The 27182-nt window shown below is 49.7% G+C and overlaps 1 protein-coding gene across 3 annotated transcripts in view; it reads right to left on the bottom strand.

Moving 5' to 3' along the window:
* The window catches only part of HAUS5 (HAUS augmin like complex subunit 5), a 124527-nt gene that overhangs the window by 42143 nt on the left and 55202 nt on the right, over positions 1 to 27182 (bottom strand). For all 3 annotated transcript variants that reach the window (XM_029576778.1, XM_029576780.1, XM_029576779.1), the window contains exons 7-13: positions 20598 to 20757; positions 19619 to 19703; positions 8225 to 8304; positions 8067 to 8127; positions 7322 to 7449; positions 6390 to 6468; positions 5101 to 5246 (exon numbers count right to left, since the gene is read on the bottom strand). In XM_029576778.1, the coding sequence (XP_029432638.1) occupies positions 5101 to 5246; positions 6390 to 6468; positions 7322 to 7449; positions 8067 to 8127; positions 8225 to 8304; positions 19619 to 19703; positions 20598 to 20757 (739 nt within the window). The remainder of the gene's footprint in view (positions 1 to 5100; positions 5247 to 6389; positions 6469 to 7321; positions 7450 to 8066; positions 8128 to 8224; positions 8305 to 19618; positions 19704 to 20597; positions 20758 to 27182) is intronic.

Here is a 27182-nt window from a genome sequence, read left to right as displayed (position 1 = left end):
AACCTGAGATGCTCTCTGCTCCCTCCCCCGAAGGGCCCGCGGGCGTACACACAGTCTCCGTCCCGTGTGCTATGGGGAGAGAGAGAGAGAGAGAGAGAGAGAGAGAGAGGGAGGATGGCGAGCCAACCAGGGCGACCGGCTAAGATGGCGTCTTATGCTGCCTCTGCCTGTAGCCACTGCGGGTAACGCCGTGGGAGGGGCCCCCAGCGCGACCGGCATCCCGATCAGCCTACCGAGCACCCGTTCGCGCGTCCCCCGATGGACCCAGCTCCACGTGCGTGCGCCGACCCGCAGGCCGCCCAGGCCGCACCTCCTCTTGCCCCCTCACCACTGTGAGCCGCGCGCGCCGCCCCGCAGGCCACCCAGGCCGCACCACGCGGCAGGCCAGGTCAAACCGCGCCGCCTAGGGAGCGAGAACTCTCCCGTGAGACCCACGCGCCGTTCTGCAGGCCGCGCCACGCGGCAGGCCAGGCCGGTCCGCGCCCCCGACAGGCCGCGCCACGCGGCAGGCCGGGCCGGTCTGCGCCCCCGAACTGAAAATAAACTGAAAGCCTCTAAAATCAAAATGTCTTTTTTTTTTTTTTAAATCAACTCACCGGAAAACCGCGGCGATCAGGGAGGAAGGAGCCGACCGCGGCGATCAGGGGCGATCAGGGAGGAAGGAGCCGACCGCGGCGATCAGGGAAGAAGGAGCCGACAAACACAATCAAACCGCGCCGCCGAGCCGCCGCCGCGAGAACTTACCTCAAATTTTTTTTTTTTGAAAAAGCAACACGACGCTGTCCCCCGGCGAGTACTGAAGCGGCCTGGTTGGGGTGAGTGAGCCGGGCTCCCCGGTATCACCTCGGCTGGGCCGGTTCTCACCTGCAGGGTCCTCGACCCTTGGCCACAGCAGCCTACTACCGGGGGGATGGCCCCCTCGGGACTTAGCAACCCCCTGGGAGGCTCAGGCCCGATCCTCTGGAGAACCTGCAACCAATTTTTTTTTTTTTTTTAACTTTACCACAAGGAGAGGGAAGAGACAAAAGCCTAAAACTAGCCGCCTTACACCTATACACTACCACCTAACTGAATCAGGCAAGACTGTGGGTAGGCATCTGACCATCTGCTGGAGACAGAGTTATACTGACAGGCTGTGGGTGGCACCCTGGTATATATAGGGGGAGCCTGACAAGTTTGGCTCTGTCTCCATCTGCTGGTGCGGAGGCACAACCCAGGAGTCTGGACTGATCCGGTACGTACAGGGAATTAGAATTTAAAGGAACACAAACCTTAAAATTCCTACACTTCTAACCTCTCTCTCTTTTTTTGTTTACTAGGTAATCAGAACAGACTGTAGGTTTTGCACCTCCACCATCTGCTGGAGACAGAGAAATACTGACAGGCTGTAGGTGGCACCTCAGGGTATAGGGCAGAGTTTGTTAAAACTTCTGTCTCCATCTGCTGGAAGGGAGGCAAAACCCTGGAGTTTGGACTGATCCGGGTACGTACAGGAACTTTTAGATACTGCGTCAAAAGTCTACTGACATTCAAATGATGGAGGAGGCAGGACTCTTCCGCGTCCTTGTGCTTATCTAGGGATGGTAAAGGTACTTAACACCTCAGGGACCACTTGAAGTGAATTCTGTCTCTGCAAAAATCTCTTCTACCCTTTTTTTTTTTTTTTTTTTTAAACTGCTCTCACTCAAGACTGCAAGTTTGCACTTCTACCATTTGATGGAGACAGAGAAATACTGAGGAATTGCAAATGGCACTCTCTGATTTGTAGCATTGCCTCAAAGTTCTTGTTCTCTGCCTCCATCTGCTGGTAGGGATGCAAAACCCACTTGTCTGGACTGATCTTTAGTACGAACAGGAACCTGGCCTGTTTGTGGCTCTTGAGGATTGGAGTTGGCCACCCCTGCACTAGTGGCTGAGTCTCATTTAACATTTTACAAATATGCTCTGGAGGTGGGGCCAGTGTGTTCAGTTCGAGAGAATGGAGACTGAAGAAGGTAGCACCAATCACCAAGACCACAATTCACTACAGGAACTCCTGCTCCATGGAAGACCTTACCTCTCACCTTTCATCGGAACTTATTAACCTTGACCTTTCCGACGCAGAAACAGCCATCTCTACATGGCATAACATCACAAACAAGGTGGCAGAAAAAATATGCCCCTTAAAACTAAAGAGCTCAACCCATCCTGTAAAAACAAAAAACCATGGTTCAATCAAGAACTAAACACCAAACTAGAATGGAGAAAAAAAGAACATCCAACGATACACTAAATGAGTACAAAACCCTCATGCACAGTTATAGAAATAACATCCTTCGCACAAAGAGATTATTATGCCCACAAAATTCACAATTTTTCCTTCTATGCTAAAGCACTGTTTTCATATGTCTCAGAGCTCACAAAACCCACCTCACCAGTTATCCCTGACGATCAAGTTCAATCCAGATGCACTGAACTTGCACAATTCTTCGAAAACAAAATCCTTAAGCTAATAGCACCTCTGGCAACGAATAATATAGAACCTCCTGCTTTCCTCTCCCCCTCCTTCAGCCAGAAAGCAAAACTAGAATCCTTCGAACCCACTTCCTCACTCGAAATTGAATCGATTCTCAAAAAGATGAAACCCTCCACTCATCCGATAGATGCCATTCCATCTAAATTACTACTCACCATCCCAAACATCATTGCGAAGCCCTTAGCAGAGATCATCAACCGTTCACTAATCCAAAGATCAGTACCAGACACTCTGAAAATAGCAACCCTCAAACCTCTCCTCAAGAAACCCAACCTGAACCCAGCAGACCCGGCCAATTTTCGCCCCAACGCCAACCTACCGTTTGTCACCAAACTTATGGAGAGAATTGTTAACAAACAGTTGTCGGAATTCCTAGAAGACCACAAGATCCTCACAACAGCCCAATTTGGATTCCGCAAATCCCTCAGTATGGAATCTCCATTAATCTCATTGACAGACAGAGTCCTCTCCGGACTGGAGAAAAAGACCCCCTACCTCCTGGCACTTCGATATATCAGCATCATTTGACACCGTAAATCACTCTATCCTCATCTCCCAACTCTCAGACATAGGCATCTCAGGTTCAGCCCTTGAATGGTTCAGATCATTCCTTAACAGGACATACAAGGTCAGAATTAGTAACAAGGACTCTCACCCGGTCAAGTCCTCTCTAGGAGTCCCTCAAGGATCCTCCCTTTCCCCAACCCTGTTTAACATCTATCTCCTCCCCCTATGTCATCTGCTCTCAAATCTAAAGATCACACACGTCATATACGCCGACGACGTCCAGATCCTGTTGCCAGTCACTGAATCTATCTCCAACACCATCAACTTCTGGAACAATTGTCTACAGTCCATAAACTCACTCCTCACTAGCCTCAACTTGGTGCTCAATATTTCAAAAACGGAACTCATGCTATTCACTTTGGATGACAACTTTCAGGCTACCAACAATCTAGTCACACCGCTAAGGATCTCCCCCACACACGTAAGAGACCTAGGAGTCACTATCGACAAGAGACTGAATCTCAAACAATTTGTCAAAAACACAACGAAGGAATGCTTTCACAAACTACACATATTGAAAAGGCTGAAACCTCTCCTCCATTTTCAGGACTTTAGAACAGTCCTCCAAACAATTCTATTTTCAAAAATTGATTATTGCAACTCGCTGCTGATTGGCCTCCCAGCTATCACCACCAAACCACTACAAATGTTGCAGAACTCAGCAGCCAGGATTCTAACCAACTCTAGTAGACGAGATCACATCACACCTATTTTAAAAAACCTACACTGGCTCCCTATTAAATCTAGAATCATTTTCAAAGTACTAGCCATAACCCACAAGACCATTCATTCCCAAACTTCGCTAGATCTAAGCGACCCACTTCGTCCTCACGCTTCACTGAGACCTATCAGAACCAGCTACTTAGGCACCTTATATGCATCTCCAGCCAAGTCACTGCTCAAGAAACGAGCATTCTCGACCGCCAGCCCCTCTCACTGGAATACTCTCCCCACGGACCTTAGTCTAGAAACTTGTTGTCGAACGTTCAAAAAGAAGCTCAAAACTTGGCTTTTCACAAAGGCATTCACTTAAAGGTCTCCGATTCACGCTTTTCTTACTCCACGCCAAATATATGATGCCGTAACCATAATTTCGCCAGTTAATTGGACTAAAATATGCACCCTGGCTTAAGAAGGCTTTCGGTAATCCGAGCTTGACTGTTACTTACTATGTGTTTTTTGTAATAATAATTTTAAATCGTTCTCACCTTTTCTATAATCTCTTACAAGTTAGCCCTGTTATTTGCCCTGTTATTTGTAACCTCTTGTTCAATGTAATTTCCAACTTTGGTTCTATGTAAACCGACGTGATATGTACCAGTACATGAACATGAGTATATAAAAGCCTTTAAATAAATAAATAAGTAAAGGTGGTGTGCTAAGAAGCAGCACATTGCAGGAGTTGAGGAGACAGTGCTACAGGAGGCTTAGTAAAACATATACCCAGTTCCTAGTGAAGCTAAAGCCCATAGGAAGACTATGAAGATCAACAGTATAGTATTCCCACCGCAGTGGAAGAAAAAAAAAAATCCAAGCTTTGAACTGTAATAATGGAGGACCTAAATTTCTGGTAACTCTGGAACAGACTGAATTCACTGGGCTGTACACCATGAAGGAGGGAATCAAACAGAAAATCAGCAGAAGTAGGGACTGACCCACAAATCCATGCACCGAAACATCCCTAGTCCCTAGGCAGATCTCTGAAGTTTTGGTGCAACAGACCCAATGATGCTGGAGGTCTGGTAAGTTTAAAGTGCCATGCATGGATTTCTTTGGTGCAAATCTTCCCCTGCTGACTACTCATGGACTGTAACATCAAAAGTCAGATCCCTCTGCAAGTGCCTACACCCCCACAAACTTTGGTTCACCTACTCTAGCAATTTGCAAATTATAAGGGAATTTCATTACTACAGTTAGAAACCTATCTTTTAAGGCTTTCAGAGTGCAGAAAAGAGAATGGCTTTCATGACACCAATAAAGCAGCTAACAAGTGTGAGGGAGTCCATCCTGGTGTTTACCTGGCAAGGATTGACTCCTCAGAACCACTGGAGAGAAGCTGGTGGGTCTCCTGCACCACAGATGCCAGCTGTGCTGAGAGATTCGTGACCTGGACCTGCAGCGGGTGTTGCTGCACCCAGAGCTTCTCACATGCAGTCCATCCTTCCTGCAGTGGGTGAAGCACAGAAACATAGAAACATAGAAATGACGGCAGAAGACGACCAAACGGCCCATCCAGTCTGCCCAGCAAGCCTCACACATTTTTTCTCTCATACTTATCTGTTTCTCTTAGCTCTTGGTTCTATTTCCCTTCCACCCCCACCATTAATGTAGAGAGCAGTGATGGAGCTGCATCCAAGTGAAATATCTAGCTTGATTAGTTAGGGGTAGCAGGGGTAGTAACCGCCGCAATAAGCAAGCTACACCCATGCTTATTTGTTTTACCCAGACTATGTTATACAGCCCTTATTGGTTGTTTTTCTTTTCCCCTGCCGTTGAAGCAGAGAGCTATGCTGGATATGCATTGAAAGTGAAGTATCAGACTTATTTGATTTGGGGTAGTAACCGCCGTAACAAGCCAGCTACTCCCCTCTTTGTGAGTGCAAATCCTTTTTTCACATTTCCTCTTGCTGTTGAAGCTTAGAGTGATGTTGGAGTCACAGTAACCATGTGTATGTTTATTGAATAAGGGTATTGTCTCCAGGCAGTAGCCATCATTCTGGCGAGTCACCCACTCTTCATTGGCGGCCTCTTGAATTTATGGATCCACAGTGTTTATCCCACGCCCCTTTGAAGTCCTTCACAGTTCTGGTCTTCACCACTTCCTCCGGAAGGGCATTCCAGGCATCCACCACCCTCTCCGTGAAGAAATACTTCCCGACATTGGTTCTGAATCTTCCTCCCTGGAGCTTCAAATCGTGACCCCTGGTTCTGCTGATTTTTTTCCTACGGAATAGGTTTGTCGTTGTCTTTGGATCATTAAAACCTTTCAAGTATCTGAAAGTCTGTATCATATCACCTCTGCTCCTCCTTTCCTCCAGGGTGTACATATTTAGATTCTTCAATCTCTCCTCGTACGTCATCCGATGAAGATCCTCCACCTTCCTGGTCGCCCTTCTCTGTACCGCTTCCATCTTGTCTTTGTCTCTTTGTAGATACGGTCTCCAGAACTGAACACAGTACTCCAGGTGAGGCCTGGAGTACTGTGTAGCCCCAGCAGTCAGAGACACTGACTGCTGGGGCAGCGGCAGCCCCGGGGGTTCACTCATGCCACACCCCTTCTCCAGGAGAAAGGCAGCCATGTACTAACCTGTATCAAACAGCGGACAGATGGCAGAGCACCTGTTGTCTCCGAGACATCTTCCAAGTGTGAACTTTGAAACCGAAATCTGAAGAAACAGAATTACAGCACAAGCAGTACAGTGAGAAAACTATTGGAAACCTCACAAAATCTATTTCATTTCTCTGATCCACTCCTCTTGCTTAGCATTAGGTGCTTGTGTGCCACTATATATCTCGTGTACTCTTTTACTCCTCCCTGTATGGCCTTCCTTCTTCCAAATCTCCTTTTTAATTCAGACTTCCTGTGCACAAAGCCACCACGTACACCTTAATACACCAAAATGCAATTTAATAACCTACACACCAAACTGTAGGCATGAAGTAGCTGCCTAGTGTTTAGAGCAGAAGACCGAGAATGAGCAAAGCCAGGGTTCAAATCCCACACTCCTTGTGACCTCAAACTTCACCCTCCATTGCCTTAGACTAAGCTCTCTGGGGCAAGGAAATACCTAGAGAACCTGAATGTAACGCCTTCAGCTTGGATTTGGAAAGATGAGCAAACTTAAAATCCAGATTCAGGCACGTAGACACATAAATTGAGCTCTGGTGTAGTACAATTTGCCTGGCTGATTTTTGTATTCTGTGCCTTTGGGCAAAGGCTGCTGAGCCTGGGTTATGTTTCTGGAAGTTTTGCATGCACAATTGTGTGCAGGTAGTTTTGATGGGGCAATTTTCAAAGTGAATTTACACATGCAAGCTCACTTTGAAAACAGGTGTCATTGATGCACTTTTTTGCCAACTTTATGCCCCTCTTAATGTTCAGCTGTTTCTTATTAACCTGCAAAGTGTTCAGCATCTCCACCTCTGCTTAAAGGCGGCTAACCCCACCCCCGCACAGCAGGCATGTAAATATCCCCCCGCCCTGTGATTATTCCCATCTCCGAGATAAACAGCACCTACTTGAGGGCCTGGATGTCATGATCAATGTCCATGTTGGATGTGAGATTGTGAACCTCCAATGTGTTCTGCCGTGTTAGGTGCTCCAAGGCCGCCAAGATGTGGTTGGGTGGGTGGGTGCTCAGGATGTTCTAGGCACAAGGGAACCACTGTTAGAAAGCTGCATTCTCTTTTCCCTCTTAGGACTTCTTTCCCAGGATAAGCGCCCTGTGTGAACTTAGCATACACGTACTTTGCACAAACACACAGACAAAATACCTGCCCTTTAACATGCACATATGAAATGCATGTACCTTTGTGCACATGGACAAATGCACATATGAAATGCATGTACTTTTGTGCACATGGACAAATGCACATAGGAAATGCATGTACCTTTGTGCACATGGACAAATGCACATATGAAATGCATGTACCTTTGTGCACATGGACAAATGCACATATGAAATGCATGTACTTTTGTGCACATGGACAAATGCACATAGGAAATGCATGTACTTTTGTGCACATGGACAAATGCACATAGGAAATGCATGTACTTTTGTGAACATGGACAAATGCAGCTACTCTCACAAAGTGCACTTTTTTACATTTGATCTGTGCACATTACATGCTGATTTAATAAACTGATAAAGCTGGCCCAGGTGTGCTCCCACAGCCCATGCAAAGATCCATACTTCTAGCTACAAAAGCATTCAACCCATCTACAGCCCCAAGCATAAGGACCACTCTGCATGAGTGGCCTTACCTCCACCACGCTCAGCCACTGATGGTGCGACGTTCTGCGCAGCTCCTCACTCACACTGCCACTAAGAGAGAGAGAGGACAGGCGCATAAAGGGAGAGAAATCAGATTTACTCAACACATTGGTCTGAAAAAGGCAGAATAGGGTGCTCAGAGCCTTACTGGAGGTTTCCTGCCACGCTGTCATCGTGGAGGCTTTTCAGGAACAGAAAGCGCATCAGGCAGGCTTCCTTCACATCCCGCTAACACGTCCAAGAACAAAGCAGAAAAAAACGTTAAATAAGGTCATGGCCCTCGAAAAGACTGCACACAAGAGGAACAGGCAACATGTGAAAATAATAAGGGGGGAGGGAATCTGCTGCGGCAGCGGGCAAGCAGGAAGAAATGAGAACGTCCTGTAGCCCCACTTATCCATTATTGGCTTATGAAGTAACCAAACCTAATTTTGGCCTTTTAATAGCTGCCAGAAATCTTTGCGCCCTGATGCTGCTCCCCACTAATTCATCGAAGGACACTCCTATCCACCTTCCTAGTTCCCATTCCTGTAGTACTTGGGATTGTTTGCTCTAAGCCTGAAGAAAGAGGGCAGAAGGAGAAATTTAGTCTTACCTGTTAATATTCTTTGCTTGAATCCTGCCAGACCAGTCCAGCTATGCCCGCAGATGGAGCCAGAACAACATTTTTTCAGTAACCTCATCACTGCTATTAGTATTGGAGCAGTACAGAGTCCTATCAATATCCTTATGTCAAAGCAATGAAGTAAATACCCCATACAAACATGAACCTCTCTCTCAACACTCCAGCATAATAAGAACCAAAGATGATCCGACTAGTCCCAAGGTGGCAGAGAGAGGAGAGCTTCAAGTTCCCAGAAGTTATAAAGGAACAAAACAGCGAACTGCAGTCAATTGACTTCCAGAATGGGTCTTGGATTGGTCTAGCAGGATTCAAGGAAAGGAAACAGACAAGACTACATTTCTCCTTATCATCCTTCTAGACCAGTCCAGAAAACCCAATTATTGTGGTTGAGAAAAAGATAGGGCTGCCTTACAAATGTTTACCCTAAAGGCTGCATCCACCTTAGAACATAAGAACATAAGAACATGCCATACTGGGTCAGACCAAGGGTCCATCAAGCCCAGCATCCTGTTTCCAACAGAGGCCAAACCAGGCCATAAGAACCTGGCAAGTACCCAAAAGCTAAGTCCATTCCATGTTACCATTGCTAATGGCAGTGGCTATTCTCTAAGTGAACTTAATAGCAGGTAATGGACTTCTCCTCCAAGAACTTATCCAATCCTTTTTTAAACACAGCTACACTAACTGCACTAACCACATCCTCTGGCAACAAATTCCAGAGTTTAATTGTGTGTCGAATGAAAAAGAACTTTCTCCGATTAGCTTTAAATGTGCCACATGCTAACTTCATGGAGTGCCCCCTAGTCTTTCTATTATCCAAAAGAGTAAATAACCGATTCACATCTACCCGTTCTAGACCTCTCATGATTTTAAACACCTCTATCATATCCCCCCCTCAGCCGTCTCTTCTCCAAGCTGAAAAGTCCTAACCTCTTTAGTCTTTCCTCATAGGGGAGCTGTTCCATTCCCCTTATTTTGCTTGCCCTTCTCTGTACCTTCTCCATCGCAATTATATCTTTTTTGAGATGCGGCGACCACAATTATACACAGTATTCAAGGTGCGGTCTCACCATGGAGCGATACAGAGGCATTATGACATTTTCCGTTTTATTCACCATTCCCTTTCTAATAATTCCCAACATTCTGTTTGCTTTTTTGACTGCCGCAGCACACTGTACCGACGATTTCAATGTGTTATCCACTATGACAGCTAGATCTCTTTCTTGGGTTGTAGCACCTAATATGGAACCTAACATATTGTAACCATAGTATGGGTTATTTTTCCCTATATGCGTCACCTTGCACTTATCCACATTAAATTTCATCTGCCATTTCGATGCCCAATTTTCCAGTCTCACAAGGTCTTCCTGCAATTTATCACAATCTGCTTGTGATTTAACTACTCTGAACAATTTTGTGTCATCTGCAAATTTGATTATCTCACTCATCGTATTTCTTTCCAGATCATTTATAAATATATTGAAAAGTAAGGGTCCCAATACAGATCCCTGAGGCACTCCACTGTCCACTCCCTTCCACTGAGAAAATTGCCCATTTAATCCTACTCCCTGTTTCCTGTCTCTTAGCCAGTTTGCAATCCACGAAAGGACATCGCCACCTATCCCATGACTTTTTACTTTTCCTAGAAGCCTCTCATGAGGAACTTTGTCAAACGCCTTCTGAAAATCCAAGTACACTACATCTACCGGTTCACCTTTATCCATATGTTTATTAACTCCTTCAAAAAAGTGAAGCAGATTTGTGAGGCAAGACTTGCCCTGGGTAAAGCCATGCTGACTTTGTTCCATTAAACCATGTCTTTCTATATGTTCTGTGATTTTGATGTTTAGAACACTTTCCACTATTTTTCCTGGCACTGAAGTCAGGCTAACTGGTCTGTAGTTTCCTGGATCGCCCCTGGAGCCCTTTTTAAATATTGTCCTCCAGTCTTCAGGTACAATGGATGATTTTAAAGATAAGTTACAAATTTTTACTAATAGGTCTGAAATTTCATTTTTTAGTTCCTTCAGAACTCTGGGGTGTATACCATCCGGTCCAGGTGATTTACTACTCTTCAGTTTGTCAATCAGGCCTACCACATCTTCTAGGTTCACCGTGATTTGATTCAGTCCATCTGAATCATTACCCATGAAAACCTTCTCCAGTACGGGTACCTTCCCAACATCTTCTTCAGTAAACACCGAAGAAAAGAAATCATTTAATCTTTCTGCGATGGCCTTATCTTCTCTAAGTGTCCCTTTAACCCCTCGATCATCTAACGGTCCAACTGACTCCCTCACAGGCTTTCTGCTTCAGATATATTTAAAAATGTTTTTACTGTGAGTTGTTGCCTCTATGGCCAACTTCTTTTCAAATTCTCTCTTAGCCTGTCTTATCAATGTCTTCCATTTAACTTGCCAACGTTTACGCATTATCCTATTTTCTTCTGTTGGATCCTTCTTCCAGTTTTTGAATAAAGATCTTTTGGCTAAAATAGCTTTTTTCACCTCCCCTTTTAACCATGCCGGTAATCGTTTTGCCTTCTTTCCACCTTTCTTCATGTGTGGAATACATCTGGATTGTGCTTCTAGGATGGTATTTTTTATTTATTTATTTATTTTAACAATGACCATGCCTCTTGCACACTTTTTACTTTTATAGCTGCTCCTTTCAGTTTTTTTCTATTTTTCTCATTTTCTCAAAGCTTCCCTTTTGAAAGTTTAGCACGAGAGCCGTGGATTTGCTTACTGTCCCCCTTCCAGTCATTAAATCAAATTTGATCATATTATGATCACTATTGCCAAGCGGCCCTACCACCGTTACACCTCTCTCACTAAATCCTGTTCTCCACTGAGAATTAGATCTAAAATTGCTCCCTCTCTCGTCGGTTCCTCAACCAATTGCTCCATAAAGCTATCATTTATTCCATCCAGGAACTTTATCTCTCTAGCGTGTCCCGATGATACATTTACCCAGAGCTTGAAGCTCCGAGATTCTGCGGGCAGAACAGATAGCTACCAGGAAAACCGTCTTGAACGTGATATCTTGAAGGTCGTGGAACGCATGCGTTCAAAGGGTGGAACCGACCAAAATTTGGAGAACGAGATTGAGACTCCACGAAGGATACAGAGCATGGACTGGGGGTTTCACGTGCTTCACCCCCCTGAGGAATCGGATGATATCCGGGTGAGAGGAGAGGGAAGTTCCCTCTCATTGATGAAGTAGAGAGCCTAGGGCAAAGACTTGCACTCTCAGCGAGTTGTAGGCCAGACCCTTGTCCCGTCCCTGTTGAAGAAAAGATAGGATCTGAGCCACCGAGGCGGTCCGTGGCCACACAGGTATGGAGGCACACCAGTTCTCAAAACAAAAAAACAAAAAACACAAACTTTCCATACCCTGATATAGGAGATGGAGGTAGACGTCTTTCTAGCCTTGAGGAGGGTCAATATAATGGCCTCTGGGTATCCACGCCATCTCAGCCGGCGCCTCTCAAAAGCCAGGCTGCAAGACAGAAGTGATCGGCCTGGGCGAAAGATACCGGATCCTGATGCAGCAAGCGTGGAAGGTGACCCAGACGAAGAGGTCCGTCCACTGCGAGGTTGATCAAGTCTGCAAACCACGGACGACGAGGCCATTCCGGCGCCACCAGCATTACCGGACCCTGGTGGGACTCTATTCTCCGGAGCACCTTGCCCACCAGAGGCCAAGGGGGAAACACGTAGAGGAGAACGTGACAGGGCCAGGGGAGGACTAAGGCATCCACTCCCTCTGCGCCGTTCTCTCTTCTGCGACTGAAGAACCAAGCTGTCTTGGCATTCCGGGAGGTTGCCATTAGACCCAGATAGGGGGTCCCCCATCTGTGGAACAGGAGATTCACCGCCTCTGGGAATTCCCACTCTCCGGGATCTAGATGTTGATGACTGAGAAAGCCAGCTTCCCACATCGCAAGCGTAGACGCTAGGCGGGAGAGATGAGTCTCCGCCCACGCCATCAACCTGTCTGTCTCCCGAGAGACATGCCGGCTCCTCATGCCCCCTTGGCAATTGATGTAGACCACAGTGGTCGCATTGTCTGAGAGTATATGGACTGCACGATGGACGAGAGGTAGGAAGCGTTTCAATGCCAGATGCACTGCTCTGGTCTCCAAGTGAATGATCGGCCAAGTTGCTTGGGACGGTGTCCACTTCCCTTGTGCAGAACTCATCTGACACACTACTCACAAAGGAACACCCTGGAGAAGATGAGACAGGTTGAACCACCATGAGAGACTCTCCTTGGCTCCCTGCGGGAGAGGAAGGATGGCGTGGAAGTCCCGAGACACCGGCTTCCAGCGGGGAGAGCAAGGCGCACTGTAAGGGACGCATATGTACAAATGCCCAGGGGACCAAATCGATGGTGGAAGCCATGGATCCCAGGACCTGGAGGTAATCCCACGCCGTTGGAAGTGAAAGACCGATGAATCGCTGTATCTGAGCTATGAGTGTATGAGCCCTGTGTCGAAATGCGCCCCCAGGAAGTCCAGAGACTGACATGCTCTTGGCGAAGTTGACCACCCAACCAAGGGAGTGAAGAAGCGTAAACACCTTTTCGACCGCCCGGTGGCACTGGGCTCAGGACTTTGCCCGAATGAGCCAGTATTCCAGGTATGGGTGCACCAAGACTCCCTTCCCTCCGGAGAGCGGCAGCTACTACTATCATCACCTTCGTGAAAGTTCGAGCAGTGGTCGCAAGACCAAAGGGTAGAGCCTGGAACTGGAAATGCTGTCCCAGAATCTTGAATCTCAGAAAACGCTTGTGCGCTTGGAGAATGGGAATGTGTAGATAAGCTTCCATCAGATCCAGGGAGACCAAAAATTCTCAGGAGTGTACCGCCACTATCACGGAGCGCAAGGTTTCCATCCGAGAGTGGGGAATCTTGAGGGCCCTGTTGACCATAGAGATCCAAGATCGGGCGGAAGGAACCTTCCTTCTTGGGGACTACGAAATATACCGAATAATGTCCCCAGCCTACTTCCGGGGGGAGACACGGACTGGACGAATCGCTCCGAGAGCCAGAAGCCTGTCGAGTGTCTGCCGGACTATGAGTTGTTTCTGGACTGGGCCACATGGAGAGAAGAAGAGGAACCTGTCTCTTAGTGGCCGAGCAAATTCTAACGCGTAGCCGTGTCTTAGAATATCCAGGACGAAAAAGACCCCTAAACTAACTAAACACAAGATAATCAACTTAGGCACACAGCCCAGACTGTAAGCTTGGCACCTCTCCCATCTGCTGGAGACAGAAGAATACTGCCGGACTGTAGGTGGCACCAGCCTATTTATAGGCGGAGTTTGTTTTGATAACTGCTGGGGGGGGGGGGGGGGGCAAAACCCAGGAGTCTGGACTGATCCGGGTACGTACAGGGAACACACAAAAAAAAAACCAAAAAAAAAAAAACTTTATTGCCTGAAGCATCCCGCGACAGCCCAGGCCCAACTGGCTCCGTGGCTGATCCGGGGGACAAAGCGGGAGGGTTCTGACCCCCCCTGCTGAAAAGCAAGTCCTTCCTGCTGTGCCAAATAGGCCTTGTGCAGCAGCAGGATGAATTCGGGCGAGAAGGGCCAAGGGGCCACGGGAAAAGCCTGCAGCCACAACTCCCCAGCCGCAGATGGGGGACCCTGACCCATGGCACCCTCTATCCCACAACAGGACCTGGGTGGACCGAGGAAAGCGTAGGAGGGAAATCCCCATCGGGCCCTGAAAGAGCAGGCATGACTGCCGAGAATTCCAAAATGGCCACCGTTCCTGCGGTTATGGGAAAAGAAAATTATTACTTACCTGCTAATTTTCGTTCCTGTAGTACCATGGATCAGAGGGGGTAGTAGTACTTAAGCTTCGGGCGTCACCTTAAGTACTACTGCAGGAGTTCAGTATCGAGTATATCAAAGCCCGAGTAAACAGAAACCCCCTGCTTGGATCAAGTTGAAACAAGACGACAACAATAAGCCGCTGAATGTTAATAGAGGAAACTGGAACCGTCCCACCAACGGGTGGGAGGGCACGAACATGGCGTGTCCACCTCCAAGAGAACGGTGACAAGCAGTGACAAAAACTGGAAACACGTAAAAACAACAGCAGTAAGGGCACTACTGTAACAGGAGGAACAGCTGAACAGAATCAGCATCCGCATACAGCCGAGCAGGAGTAGAACCCAAAAGCGGTGGGCGTCTGGACTGATCCATGGTACTACAGGAACGAAAATTAGCAGGTAAGTAATAATTTTCTTTTCCCTGTACGTACCAGGATCAGTCCAGACCGTGGGATGTACCCAAGCTTCCCTAACCCGGGTGGGGTCCTGCGAGGCCTGCTCGTAGAACCTGTTCGCCAAAGTGTCCATGGACGGACGAGGCGAGATGTAATCTATAGTGTCTCGAGAACGTGTGCAACGATTTCCAGGTGGCCGCTCTACAGATTTCTTGCGAAGATACCGAGCGGCTCTCCGCCCAGGAGGCCGCCTGAGAGCGTGTAGAATGCGCTACAATGCCGGGTGGGGGAGTCCGCCCCACCCCAATGTAGGAGGCGGCAATGCCGGCCTTCAGCCATCTGGCAATGGTCGTCTTCGAGGCCTGAGATCCCTTCCGGGGACCGGACCAAAGGACGAAGAGATGGTCAGAAGTCCGGAAATCATTCGTAGCCTCCAGGTAGAGCCGCAGAGTGCGCTTGACGTCAAGGAGATGGAGAGACCGCGGCTCCGACGAAGAGAAAGATGGAAGTTCCACCGTCTGATTCACATGGAACGCGGACACCACCTTCGGAAGGAAGGAGGGCACAGTACGAAGTGAAACTCCCGAATCGGAGAACCGGAGATAAGGCTCTCTACACGACAGAGCCTGCAGCTCCGAAATACGCCGAGCGGAGCAGATGGCCACCAGGAACACCGCCTTGAGAGTGAGATCCTTGATCGTCGCATTCCGCAGCGGTTCAAATGGAGGTCCTGACATGGAACGCAGTACCAGATTGAGACTCCAAGAGGGACAAGGGTCCCGCAATGGAGGCCGCAAATGCTTGACCCCCTTGAGAAAACGGGCGATGTCCGGGTGTTGCCACAGAGATCCTCCGTCACGCAGGAGGGAGCCAAGAGCGGCCACTTGAACCCGAAGTGAGTTGTAAGCGAGCCCCTTGTCCACCCCCGCTTGTAGGAACTGGAGGATCTGAGGGACAGACGCCTCCGAGGGTCTTGTGTTCAGGCCGGTACACCACAGCTCGAACACCTTCCAGACTCGCACATAGGCCACCGACGTCGAAGTCTTCCGAGAACGCAGCAGCGTGGACACTACCGCCTCTGGGTATCCCCGTCGTCGAAGGCGACGCCTCTCAAAAGCCAGGCCGCAAGACAGAAGAGTTCTGCCTGGTCGAAAAATACCGGTCCCTGGTGTAGGAGGCGGGGCAGATGTCCCAGCCGGATGGGTCCGTCGATTACTAGGTGAAGGAGGTCCGCAAACCAAGGTCGTCTTGGCCACTCTGGCGCGACGAAGATGACAGTCCCTCGATGAGCCTCTATCCGTCGTAGTAGCCTTCCCACCAGTGGCCACGGGGGGAACGCGTATAGAAGCAGATCGGCCGGCCACGGGAGAGCGAGAGCATCGACGCCCTCCGCCCCCCGTTCTCTCCGGCGACTGAAGAAACGAGGAGCCTTGGTGTTTTGGGCGGACGCCATAAGATCCAGGTGGGGGGAGCCCCACCGCCGAACGAGCAGCTGCATGGCCTCGTCGGAGAGGGACCACTCTCCGGGATCCAGGAGCTGGCGACTGAGGAAATCCGCCTGGACGTTGTCCACGCCCGCGATGTGCGAGGCCGCCAGACGGGCCAGATGCCGTTCCGCCCACTGCATCAGCATCGCCGCCTCGAGCACGACCTGCGGGCTGCGAGTGCCGCCCTGTCGGTTGATGTAGGCCACCGTAGTCGCGTTGTCCGATAAGATTCTGACTTCCCGATTCCAAAGGAGTGGCAGGAAGTGGAGAAGCGCCAGCCTGACCGCTCTGGTCTCCAGACGATTGATGGACCATGTCGACTCCTCCGCGGACCACGTCCCCTGCGTGGCGCTGCGGTCGCAGACTGCCCCCCAGCCTACGAGACTGGCGTCGGTGGTTACCACTACCCAATTTGGTAGATCTCCGGGACCATCCACCAGTCCAAGCTGCTCCGTGCAAACTGGGGCAGCGGGAGTATCACCTGGTAGTCCTGCGAAAGTGGTTTCCAACGGGATAGAAGTGCTCTTTGCAGCGGCCGGAGGTGCGCAAATGCCCAAGGAACCATGTCGATGGTGGAACCCATCACCCCCAGGAGCTGCAGATAGTCCCAGGAGGTGGGAGCTGGTAATGCAGAAAACCGCTGTATGTGCTCCCGCAGGGAGTGTGCCTTGTCCTGTCGTAGAAAAACCACGCCCAGACGGGTGTCGAAGGTCGCCCCCAAGAAGTCCAAGCGCTGCGAAGGCACGAGGGAGCTCTTGGAGAAGTTCACCACCCATCCCAGGGACTGCAGAAACTCTATCACCCTGGACACTGCCGCCTGGCCATGCCGAAAAGACTTCGCCCGGATGAGCCAGTCGTCCAAATAAGGATGAACTAGAATACCCTCCTTCCGAAGGGCAGCCGCCACGACTACCATGACAGGTCCTGCAGGTAAGCTGTGTGCATCAGACGGATAAACTCCGGGGAAAACCCCGGCCTAATCGGGGGGACCTCCGCGGGTGGGGGCCCCGGGGGACCCTGCCCCTGCGGGCCTTCCTCCGGGTCTGTCTCCGGTAGTAACCTCGGGGGAGAGCCCTCTGAAGCTTCCTCGTCCCCCCGCGCTGCCTGGGCTCCTTCAGGGCGCAGCGCATGCAAGATGGCCGCCGTTCCCGCCAGGAATGGGGGAGGGGCCGGCCCACGCCGCCCGGGCAAGGCTGCCAGAGGGGGACGATGAGTGAGGGGCCGAGACGTGCCTTCCCCCCTTGGGAGGCACCGAGCACAGATTCCCTCCCTTGACACGCGCGATCCAGGCTCGCCGCAGGCCGAGCAACGCACCGGCCGCGGCATCGAGACCGCGAGCGAAAACAGTCCCCGGCAGCCAAGAACACCCTGGTAATCCCGGGGGGGGGGGCCGCGAGACGGAGCGCCGCTGCGGGGGGGCCCGGATGGCCTGCGCTACCCGCCGAAGACAAAAACGGCGCCGCGGGGGGGCCTTCCTGGCCGCGCGACCCGCTGAAGACGATCACCCCTCTCCCCGCTGCAGCCCACGTGGAGCCGCAAAATGGCCGCGGGAGAGGGCGAAGACGCTGGGAGGCCGGTCCCCCGGCAGCCGCGTCCAACCTAGCTGCAAAAGAAGATAACAGCCGAAAAAGAAATCTCACTTACCCCGGTGAAGCAACGACTAGCGCCGGGAAAGAGGAAAGAGAGAGACAGAGAACAATAAGGAAGCCACGCCTCTCCAATTAAGCAATCAACTTTGGGTTTTTTTTGTTTTTTTTGAAGCACAACTTGATCCAAACAAACAAGCTAACCAAATCTACAGAGCATAAAGCCCCAAACAAGGGACGCAAAAGAAAAAAGGTTATAGGCAATCGGGAGCAAGCCCAGATTCCACTACTCGCATCTGCTGGAGTCAGAAGATACTGAACTCCTGCAGAGGGGGTAGTAGTACTTATGGTGACGCCCCCTCGAAGCCTTGGGCTGACTCCATCTGCTGGATTGGGGACATAACCCACGGTCTGGACTGATCCTGGTACGTACAGGGAACAGGGGGTTGCACACGGTCAGAGGTGCTCAAATTTACTTAAGTCGGGGCGGCCACCCTAGCACTGATTTCCTCCTTTTCGTGGGGAGTGGGAGATCGGAGGGCCCCCCAGGATACAAGCCGCATAAAGTCCATGGCGATTCAGCCATGCAGGAGCTGCTCCCCACGCACGGCTGATTGATCCCCTCATCATCGAACCGCAGGAGGGCAGAGAAAAAAACGAGCCAAAAAAAGGGGAGCTAGGGGAAAGCAACACACAGGGATGCGGAAGAGAGAGAGAGAGCCGTCCTTACCGCTGCCTCCTGCCTGCTTCCCTTTCTTTTTTTTTTAATCTTTGATCAGCCTCACTGTTGTTCCCGTCTCCTAACACTGAAGAGAGATGTCCAGATTAATTCAGCAAATTAAGAAAAGGAGAGGGAAAAGGCAAAGTGAGAGCAGCTAAAAGAGCCAAAGAAAAAGTCACAAGTGACCTTGTGAGGGGAGGGATCTGGACCACCAGATGTGCACCTGATGGCTACCCCTGGACCGGGCGTACAAAAGGGTCGCCAAGCCCCAGCCTGTCCGCCTCAACCAAACAGGGCAGGGATCCCTCGCTAGGAACCCCAGAAGAAAGGCTCAAAGAAAAAAAAAATACTGAGCAGACTAAAACTGCAGGTTCATGCACCAGCCACCATCTGCTGGAGACAGAGAAATACTGAGGAACTGCAGGTGGACCAGGGTACAGGAAGCAGTGTCAGCTTTACTTTCTCTGTCGCCACCTGCTGGCCCGGAGGAATAAACTCAGAAGTCTGGACTGATCTGGGTACGTAAGGGAACAGAGATATACTGTAAGAACTGATAATGCATGAGGCTTCATGTTCAAACAAAGGTGGGAGAAGGGGGAGGGAGATAGAGAGAAAAAAGAGAAATGAAGCAGGAAGGCAAGAAAGCAGAAGAAATACCATGGGAGACTGCGTTCTTATCAAAACCGCTGGCTTCAGACTTCACAAGACCAAAGGTTTCACAAACTATTTTATGATGTTGGGGCTCAGTCTTGCAAAGGCACCTTGAGAAATTGTAATGCGATCGAGCTTACAATAAAAGCAGCTCACAAGAAAGGACTTTTAAACACAGCGCCATTGGTATTCCACATCTAGCAGGAAGGTCCCAAAGGGTAAGCTACGTACCAGCACTTCTGGCTCCAGGATAGAGAAAGCAGAGAGACTGGAATCGGGAGCCTGTGTGCCCAGCATCAGCTCCTGCTTAGCTTTTCTGAAAAAACATGTAAAATATTCTCATTAAATGTACCCATCATACTATATCTCCCACCCCACGTAGTCTTGGATGTGCTGTAACCCAACATTTATAAAGCACACTCCTTCCCCTGTTACCTAACCATCTCAATCCCCTATTCAAGGGGTTTATCAATAAAATTCAGGCTAAAAATATTTCAGCACGTTATCCCAAGAAAGTATACTGTGCCGGAAACCCCCTATGCTAATCAGCTCGACATGCAAGAGTGTGTGTTTCCTTCTTCCTCCCAAAATGACAGCATAACCCCCGCCACTCCTAAACTCCCCTTCCCCCAGGAGAGCAACAGCGCTCCAAAGCCCTCTCCAACTACCGAGTCCCAAACTCTCTGCCCAGCCTTCTGGAATGAAGCTTCACCATCCTAGAAGATTCTGCTTCTGCTGTTCCCAAAAGGTGAGGTGCCATTCAGCAGCGGCCTAGGCAAAAGATGCTCCAATAGCCTTCCTGTCCATGAAGAGCAGTGGGAGGTCGGGCCTCGTGCTGAGGGAGAGCTGTGGGTGGGTGGGTGAGGAGGAAAACCCTCCAGCTAACCTGCCATTAGTGCTGGGGGACAGGCAGCAGTAGACCTGGTAACAATGTAGCACCTGTGTCTGAGAGAGATTTAAAATTTCGGGACTTTACTGAGCCCAAGGAAAACAAGTGAGGAAAGTATACCCTGCTGTTTACCATGGGCCCAGTAAAGCCTCATTCGATGCTTCCTCATTTCAATACGAGGGCTCACACATTTCCTGCAACATTAATGACTTGAGGCGCCGTCTTAGCGAGCACATCTAGGCCTATTATTTTAGAGTGCACATTAAACGTTATTGCACAGACCCTTTGTCTGTGCCTCTCACACCACTGGCTCCTTCCTACCTGCTAATCTCCTGGAGCAGCTCCCCTCGATGCCTCAGCCGGGAGCTGCTCTCACGAAGCTTCTCCCACTCCTGCTCCTTCTTCTGGGAATAGGCCGTCAGCAGCAGGGTCCTTCGCCTGGCATCCTGCATCCTCTCAAAGCTTGCTTCCACCAAGGCTTCTGCAACGAGGAAGAGACTTTCAGGCAACCTCCATACATGAAAAACCCCAAAAAACATAAAACAAACCCCAGTTCTAGCATTCCTTCACTTCCACTGAGCCCTCAGCACCATAACTGTACTCCCTAGTTTTTTGCAGCAACCCAGAGATAAAAAAAAAAAAAAAAAAAAGTTCTACTGCAGTTCTGCTACATATTTGCATAAACTGAATAATGTTACATTTATTTAAAAGGATTTGTTACTCATATTCTACAAAGATTGACATGAGGAACAATAAAACATTCATAAAAATTGCAAATACTGACAGACAGACCAGTCCTCAGATACGGAAATTTAAATATCAAACATACAATGGAACTGCTGATATTCACACGAAATATATTTAAAGGAATAAGCAAAGTGTTAAATAAAATTATCCACAAGGAAAAGATTATTCTGTCAGATTGAAAGATTCCCAAAATGTTTTTAAAACCGGCCAATGAGATTCAGGAAGAGAACTCCATACTAACTCACGAAGATTTCCAACCTTGCTGTGTGTTTGTAAAACGTATTCTGTTCTTTTGGGAGATTTGTGTGTGGGGAATCTCAGGTATCGCCATGGGGAAGAGCAGATCTCAGGGGTGGGAAGGAGGAGACAAAGAGGCGAGAGGGGAAGGAGGATGAAAAATAGGAGATGGGACAGTGAAGAGAGGGAGGGGATGGAGGAAGAGCGGAACGGAAAGTGTCCCTCCCCCAGCTCTGGCTTTATTCTCCCCACCCCCGGTTTTCATTCTCTCCCTTTCCCGTTCAGGCATTCAATCTCTCCCCCCCACCCCCAATCCTCTCTCTCTTTGTCCATCCCAGGTGCCCTCTCTCTCATCCCATCTCAAATGCCAACACCAACACCCCCCCCTCAGCTATTTACACACCCATCCCCCAAGTATCTTTCACGTGTACACATACCCCAGTAACTCCTACACATACTCCCCATCCCCAGCTCCTTTCCCACCCCATTTCCCATGCACACCATCTCCTCCCTTCCTGGTTCCCACCAGCCCCCCCCCCCTCACTGCTTGCCCTCCTGCTTTCACACCTCCCCCATGTCCTCTGGTCCCCTTCACATGCATACACACACCCACCCCCTGAATCAGCCAGGCCTCTTTCACCCAGAATTCCCTCAGCCACTCTTTCACACCCCCCACCAATCTCCAGCTTGTCTTTCACACTAATGCCCCCAATCACCCAAGCCCCTTCTGTAGCCCACTGATCTTCCCTCCTCTATCCTGTGCTGATCGGGCTAGCGGGAGGGTAGTGGGCTGTGGCACCTTGTGGGTCTGACTGCTGCTTTTAACTGTGTGGGACAGGAAGTAGCTGGGCCTCAGGCAGCAGAGGTGGAGGACACGGCCCATGGGAGGGAGGTGCAAATGAGCTTCCAGTCAGTAGTCACTTATCCAACCCAGTGTGGTCCCAGTCTCCTGAGATGATTGGTCTGGCCTATTATGCTGCAAGGGCCAGATTTTGTGGCTCTTTCTGTGACCACAGAATCACAGGAGAACGGGAGCCCTGGAAGGAAAACTGGTTCTTACTTGCTAATTTTTGTTCTTGTAGAACCACAGATCAGTCTAGACTCCTGGGTTTTGCCTTCCTTCCAGCAGATGGAGACAGAGAAATTTTTACTGTCACAGGCACATAACCTGGTGTAGCACCTGCAGTCCCTCAGTATTACTATGTACCCAAGCTGATACAGGAAAACACCCATAAGAAATTTTAGAATCAGCCACTCTAGAACGAGTAGAGAGAAAAACCACATAACACCATAAACGATCTTGAAAACTTCACAGAGAAAAAGAAACCTGTGCCATTCTTCAATGAGGACAACAGACAAAAAACAGATCAAGCGGACTCTCCAAAAGCACACACACCCTTGAACGGGACTCTGGACTGATCTGTGGTACTACAGGAACGAAAATTAGCAGGTAAGAACCTATTTTCCTTTCCCTGTACGTACCCGGATCAGTCCAGACTCCTGGGATGTACCAAAGCTTCCCTAAACGGGGTGGGACTGTGAGAGTCCCACTCAAAGGACGCTCTCTCCTAAACTAGCAGCTTCCAGCACCTGAACATCCAATCAAAAGTGCCTGGCAAAGGTATGCAAAGATGTTCAAGTTTCTGCCCTGCAAATCTCTTGCGGGGACACTAGCTGACATTCTGCCCAGGCAGCCTCCTGGGACTGGGCTGAATGAGCCCTTAACCCCTCTGGGACAGGATGACCGCAACAAATGTAAGTGGAACCTATGGCCTCCAACTAATGTGCAATCCTGGTTTTCGAAGCCTTCTGGCCCTTTTTTGCACCACTCCACAGCACAAAAAGGTAATCCAATCATCTACAACTGTTTGTAACCTCCAAGAAACGTTACAAGGTGCATCTATCATCCAAACACCTTAGGTCCTTAGCATGAGGTGTCCCAGGCTCCAGCTTGGAAAAGCCGGAAGTTCCACTGATTGACTTAAGTGGAACGCCGAAACCACCTTAAGTAGAAAAGATGGGAACGTCCTCAAGGAGACCCCGAATCTAAGATCTGTAAGAAAGGCTCCCTGCAGAACAAGGCTTGAAGTTCAGACACCCTTCTGGCCAAACAAATAGCCACCAAGAAAACCACCTTCAAAGTGAGATCCTTTAAGGTAACCCTTTTAAGGGGCTCAAAAGGCACCCCTCACATGCCTTTGAGAACCAAATTAAGACTCCAAGAGGGACACACCTACCTAGTAGAAAGCCGCAAATGCTTCGCCCCTGAGAAAACGCACCACATCTGGATGGGATGCAGAGACTTCCTATGAACCTGGCCTCGAAAATAGCCCAGAGCCAAAACCTGCACTCTTAGGGAGCTGAAAGACAAATCCTTTGTTAACCCTTTCTGCAGAAAAGCAAGGGTCTATGCCACCAATACTCGCCACAGATCAATCTTTTGATCAGTGCACCAAGACTCGAAAATTCTCCACACTGACATATGCCAGAGAAGTGGAAGCCTTTCAAGCTTGCCAAAGTAGTAATGACATCCTCAGGATATCCCTACTTTCTTAATCGCCACCTCTCAAAAGCCAAGCCTCTAGACAAAAGTGATCTGCTCGATCTAAAAATATTGGTCCCTGACATAGGTTTGGAAGATGACCCAGTCTCAAAGGGCCGTCCAACGCCAGATTGACCAAATCTGCGAACCAAGGTCTCCAATCCACTCTGGAGCCACCAGAATTAATCTTCCTGGGTGTACCTCTATTGTCCTCACTATCTTGCCCACCAGAGCCCATGGCAGAAACACGTATATCAGAATGTCACTTGGCCAAGGAAGAACCAGGGCACTGACCTCTTCTGCTCCTCGCTCTCTCCTGCGACTGAAGAATCGAGGAGCCTTGGCATTTCGCTGAGTTACCATTAGATCCATATAAGGAACACACCATCTGCAGGTAATGAGGCACATTGCTTCTTCTGAGAGATATTCTCCAGGATCCACCTTCCACCGGCTGAGAAAGTTGGCCTGCACATTGTCAGACCCCACAATGTGGGAGGCTGCCAAAGACAGATGCTGCTCCGCCCAACACATTAGCATCTTCACTTTGAGCCACTGCTAGACTCTTGGTCCTCCCTTGGTGGTTGATTTGGCTACCATCGTTGCACTGTCTGACAGAATTCTGACTGGATGGTTGTACAACAGAGGTAAAAACGCCTGAAGGGCTAACCGCACCACTCTCGACTCAAGGCGATTGATGGACCACGACACCTTTGACGACGACCATTGACCTTGGACAAACTGGGACTGGCAGACTGCTCCCCAACCGGAGAGGCTGGCATTGGCAGTTACCACCATCCACTGAGCAACCTCCAAGTCCACCCCATGGCTGAAATGGTGGCGAGAGGACCACAATGACAGACTGGACCTTGCTGAATCAGTAAGGGAAGATGAAACTGCTCCAATACTGGATCCCAGTGGGATAGCAATGCCTGTTGAAGAGGCCGCATATGAGCAAAAACCCAGGGAACGAATTCCAAGGTAGATGCCATGGAGCAGAGAACCTGTAAGTAATTCCATACTCTGGGCAAACGGGCCTGTAAGAGACTCCATACCTGGGACTGTAGCTTGAGCATACGCTCCTCCATGAGAAAAACCTTCCCCACTCGTGTGTATCACAACATGCCCCCAGAAAATCCAGTACTAGGAAAGGGAGAAATTGGTTCTTGCATAAGTTCACTATCCAACCCAACAACGGCACGTAACCACCTCCATTGCTTGCCTGCACAGGTCTTGCAAACTTTGCCTGAATCAACCAGTTGTCCATGTATGGGTGTACAAGCACGCTCTCCTTCCTGAAGGCCGCCGCCATCACCACCACCTTGGTAAAGGTCCAGGGAGCTGTCGCCAAGCCGAACAGAAGGGCACAAAATTGAAAATGTTCTCCTAGGACCATGAACCAGAGATACCTCTCATGGTCCGGACGGATTCAGATATGCAGATACCCTTCCATCAGATCCAGGGATGCCAAAAACTCTCTCCTTCGAACCACTGCGATGACAGAACACAAACTTTCCATTAGAAAACAAGGAACTTTGAGAGCTGAGTGGAACGTCCCGTCCTTTTTGGGCACCACAAAATAAATGGAGTAACTATAGCCCCCAGCCGACGCAGATGATTGAGAGTGTGAAGCACAATTCGCTTCTTTTCCAATGCGGTGCAGGGAGACATAATGAAAAGGCTTTGCAGCGGATGAGCAAACTCTAAAGCGTAACTGTTCTATCATGCTTAGAACCCACCGGACCAATGTCATCTTGGCCCATTCCTTGTAAAAATAAGACGACCACTGGGACAGAGGAGTGGACCAGCCTTGCTTCATTGTGAGGGTTTAGCCCCGCCAGAACCCTGGCTGAAGCCATCCCTGCCCAGTCTGCAGGACTAAAAGGACTGATTCCAGGACTGTGACCTCCCTGAGGCCTGCCACTGGCCAGTGGCCAGAGCTCTATTCTGCCTGAATACCTTTGCCCCCGGAAGCAAGACTGAAAGGATCCTTAGACCCTTTGGGCTTATCCTCCGGCAATTTGTGAACCTTATTCTCTCTCAACAGCTATATCAGCTGATCCAAGTCCTCGCCAAAAAGAAGCTTGCACTTGAATGGCAACACTCAGAGCTGAGCCTTTGAGGAAATATCAGCAGACCAGTTCCGCGACCAAAGAAGCCCCCTGGCGGAAACTGCAGACACGATTGTTCTAGACAAAGTACGAATGAGGTCATATAAGGATCAGCGCCATACACAACCACAGCTTCCAGACGCTCTGCCTGCTGAGACTCCGTGGGTGACATATCCGCACGTTCTTGTAACTGCTGCACCCCACCGCAGAGATGCTCGAAGCATAAAACTGCTGCAGACAGCCGCCCAAATGCCCAGTGCTGATACCTCAAAATCTTTTAAGATGCACCTCAAGCTTATCTTACACATCCTTCAGAGTGGCGGCCCCAGCAACCGGAATGGTCGTTTTCTTTGTAACCTCTGAAATGGAGGCATCCACCATCGGAATCCGAAGCAACTGCAAAGGGTCCTCAAGCAGCGGATACAGTTTGTCCATAGCTCTGCTCACCTTCAGGTCAGTCTCTGGAGTATCTCATTTCCTGACCACCAACTGCTGCACTGACTTATGAAAAGGAAAATTCTTGGCTGAATCCCGCAGGCCCGCCATGACTGGGTCCACTTCCTCGTGGTTCGAATCCATATGGGGTGCCACTATGCCTAACTCTGCCAGGACATATGGGATCAAGGAACCCAGCTCCTCCTCCTGAAAAAGGCGAAGCATTTTGGGATCATCGCCCTCTATGGACAGGACAGACTGCTTCCTCGGACGGGTCCTGCAGGCCCCAATCCGGATCAGTGTCTGAGGCACCAACCACCGAAGGCAATTCCCCCTCAGATTTCTGGGAGGAAAACCCCCTCCAAAATCCCCGCCTTCGGAGGCCCCTGGATCCACCAAATCCTTGGGGACCGTGAGAGCTTGGATCTCTTCCCCTTTGGGGGATCAGCAGCCTGGCGCTTGCGAAAGGGCCGCCCCGAGGATTCATGGGCTAAAATAGCTTTGCGCATCAAGAGCACGAACTCGGGTGAAAAAGGGAGGAAAGACTCCAGATCCTCATCCAGATCATCAGACTCTCCACAGGCCTCCTTGGGGCTTAAATCGGCCAGGAAAAGCCCGGGTAGGAGATTCCCCTCCCCTGCCGATTTCTGTGCGAGGATCCCCAAAACGGCCCCCGTTTCCATGCTCAGTGGCAACGGAACTTCAGCCTCACACTGCGCAGCTTTTGATCCGCTAGACTGGTGCTGCTAGGGAGATGTCGCAGGGCCCCCCCCCGATGTGCCCTCACCAGCGGTGAGGCATCGGACATAGCGGCCTGCCTGCGACAAGCACGAGGAA

The sequence above is a fragment of the Rhinatrema bivittatum genome, chromosome 14, assembly GCF_901001135.1.
Source record: "Rhinatrema bivittatum chromosome 14, aRhiBiv1.1, whole genome shotgun sequence".
Classification (NCBI taxonomy): domain Eukaryota; kingdom Metazoa; phylum Chordata; class Amphibia; order Gymnophiona; family Rhinatrematidae; genus Rhinatrema; species Rhinatrema bivittatum.
Note: the sequence above shows the minus strand (reverse complement) of the source record. Positions and strands in the feature narration are given on the sequence as shown.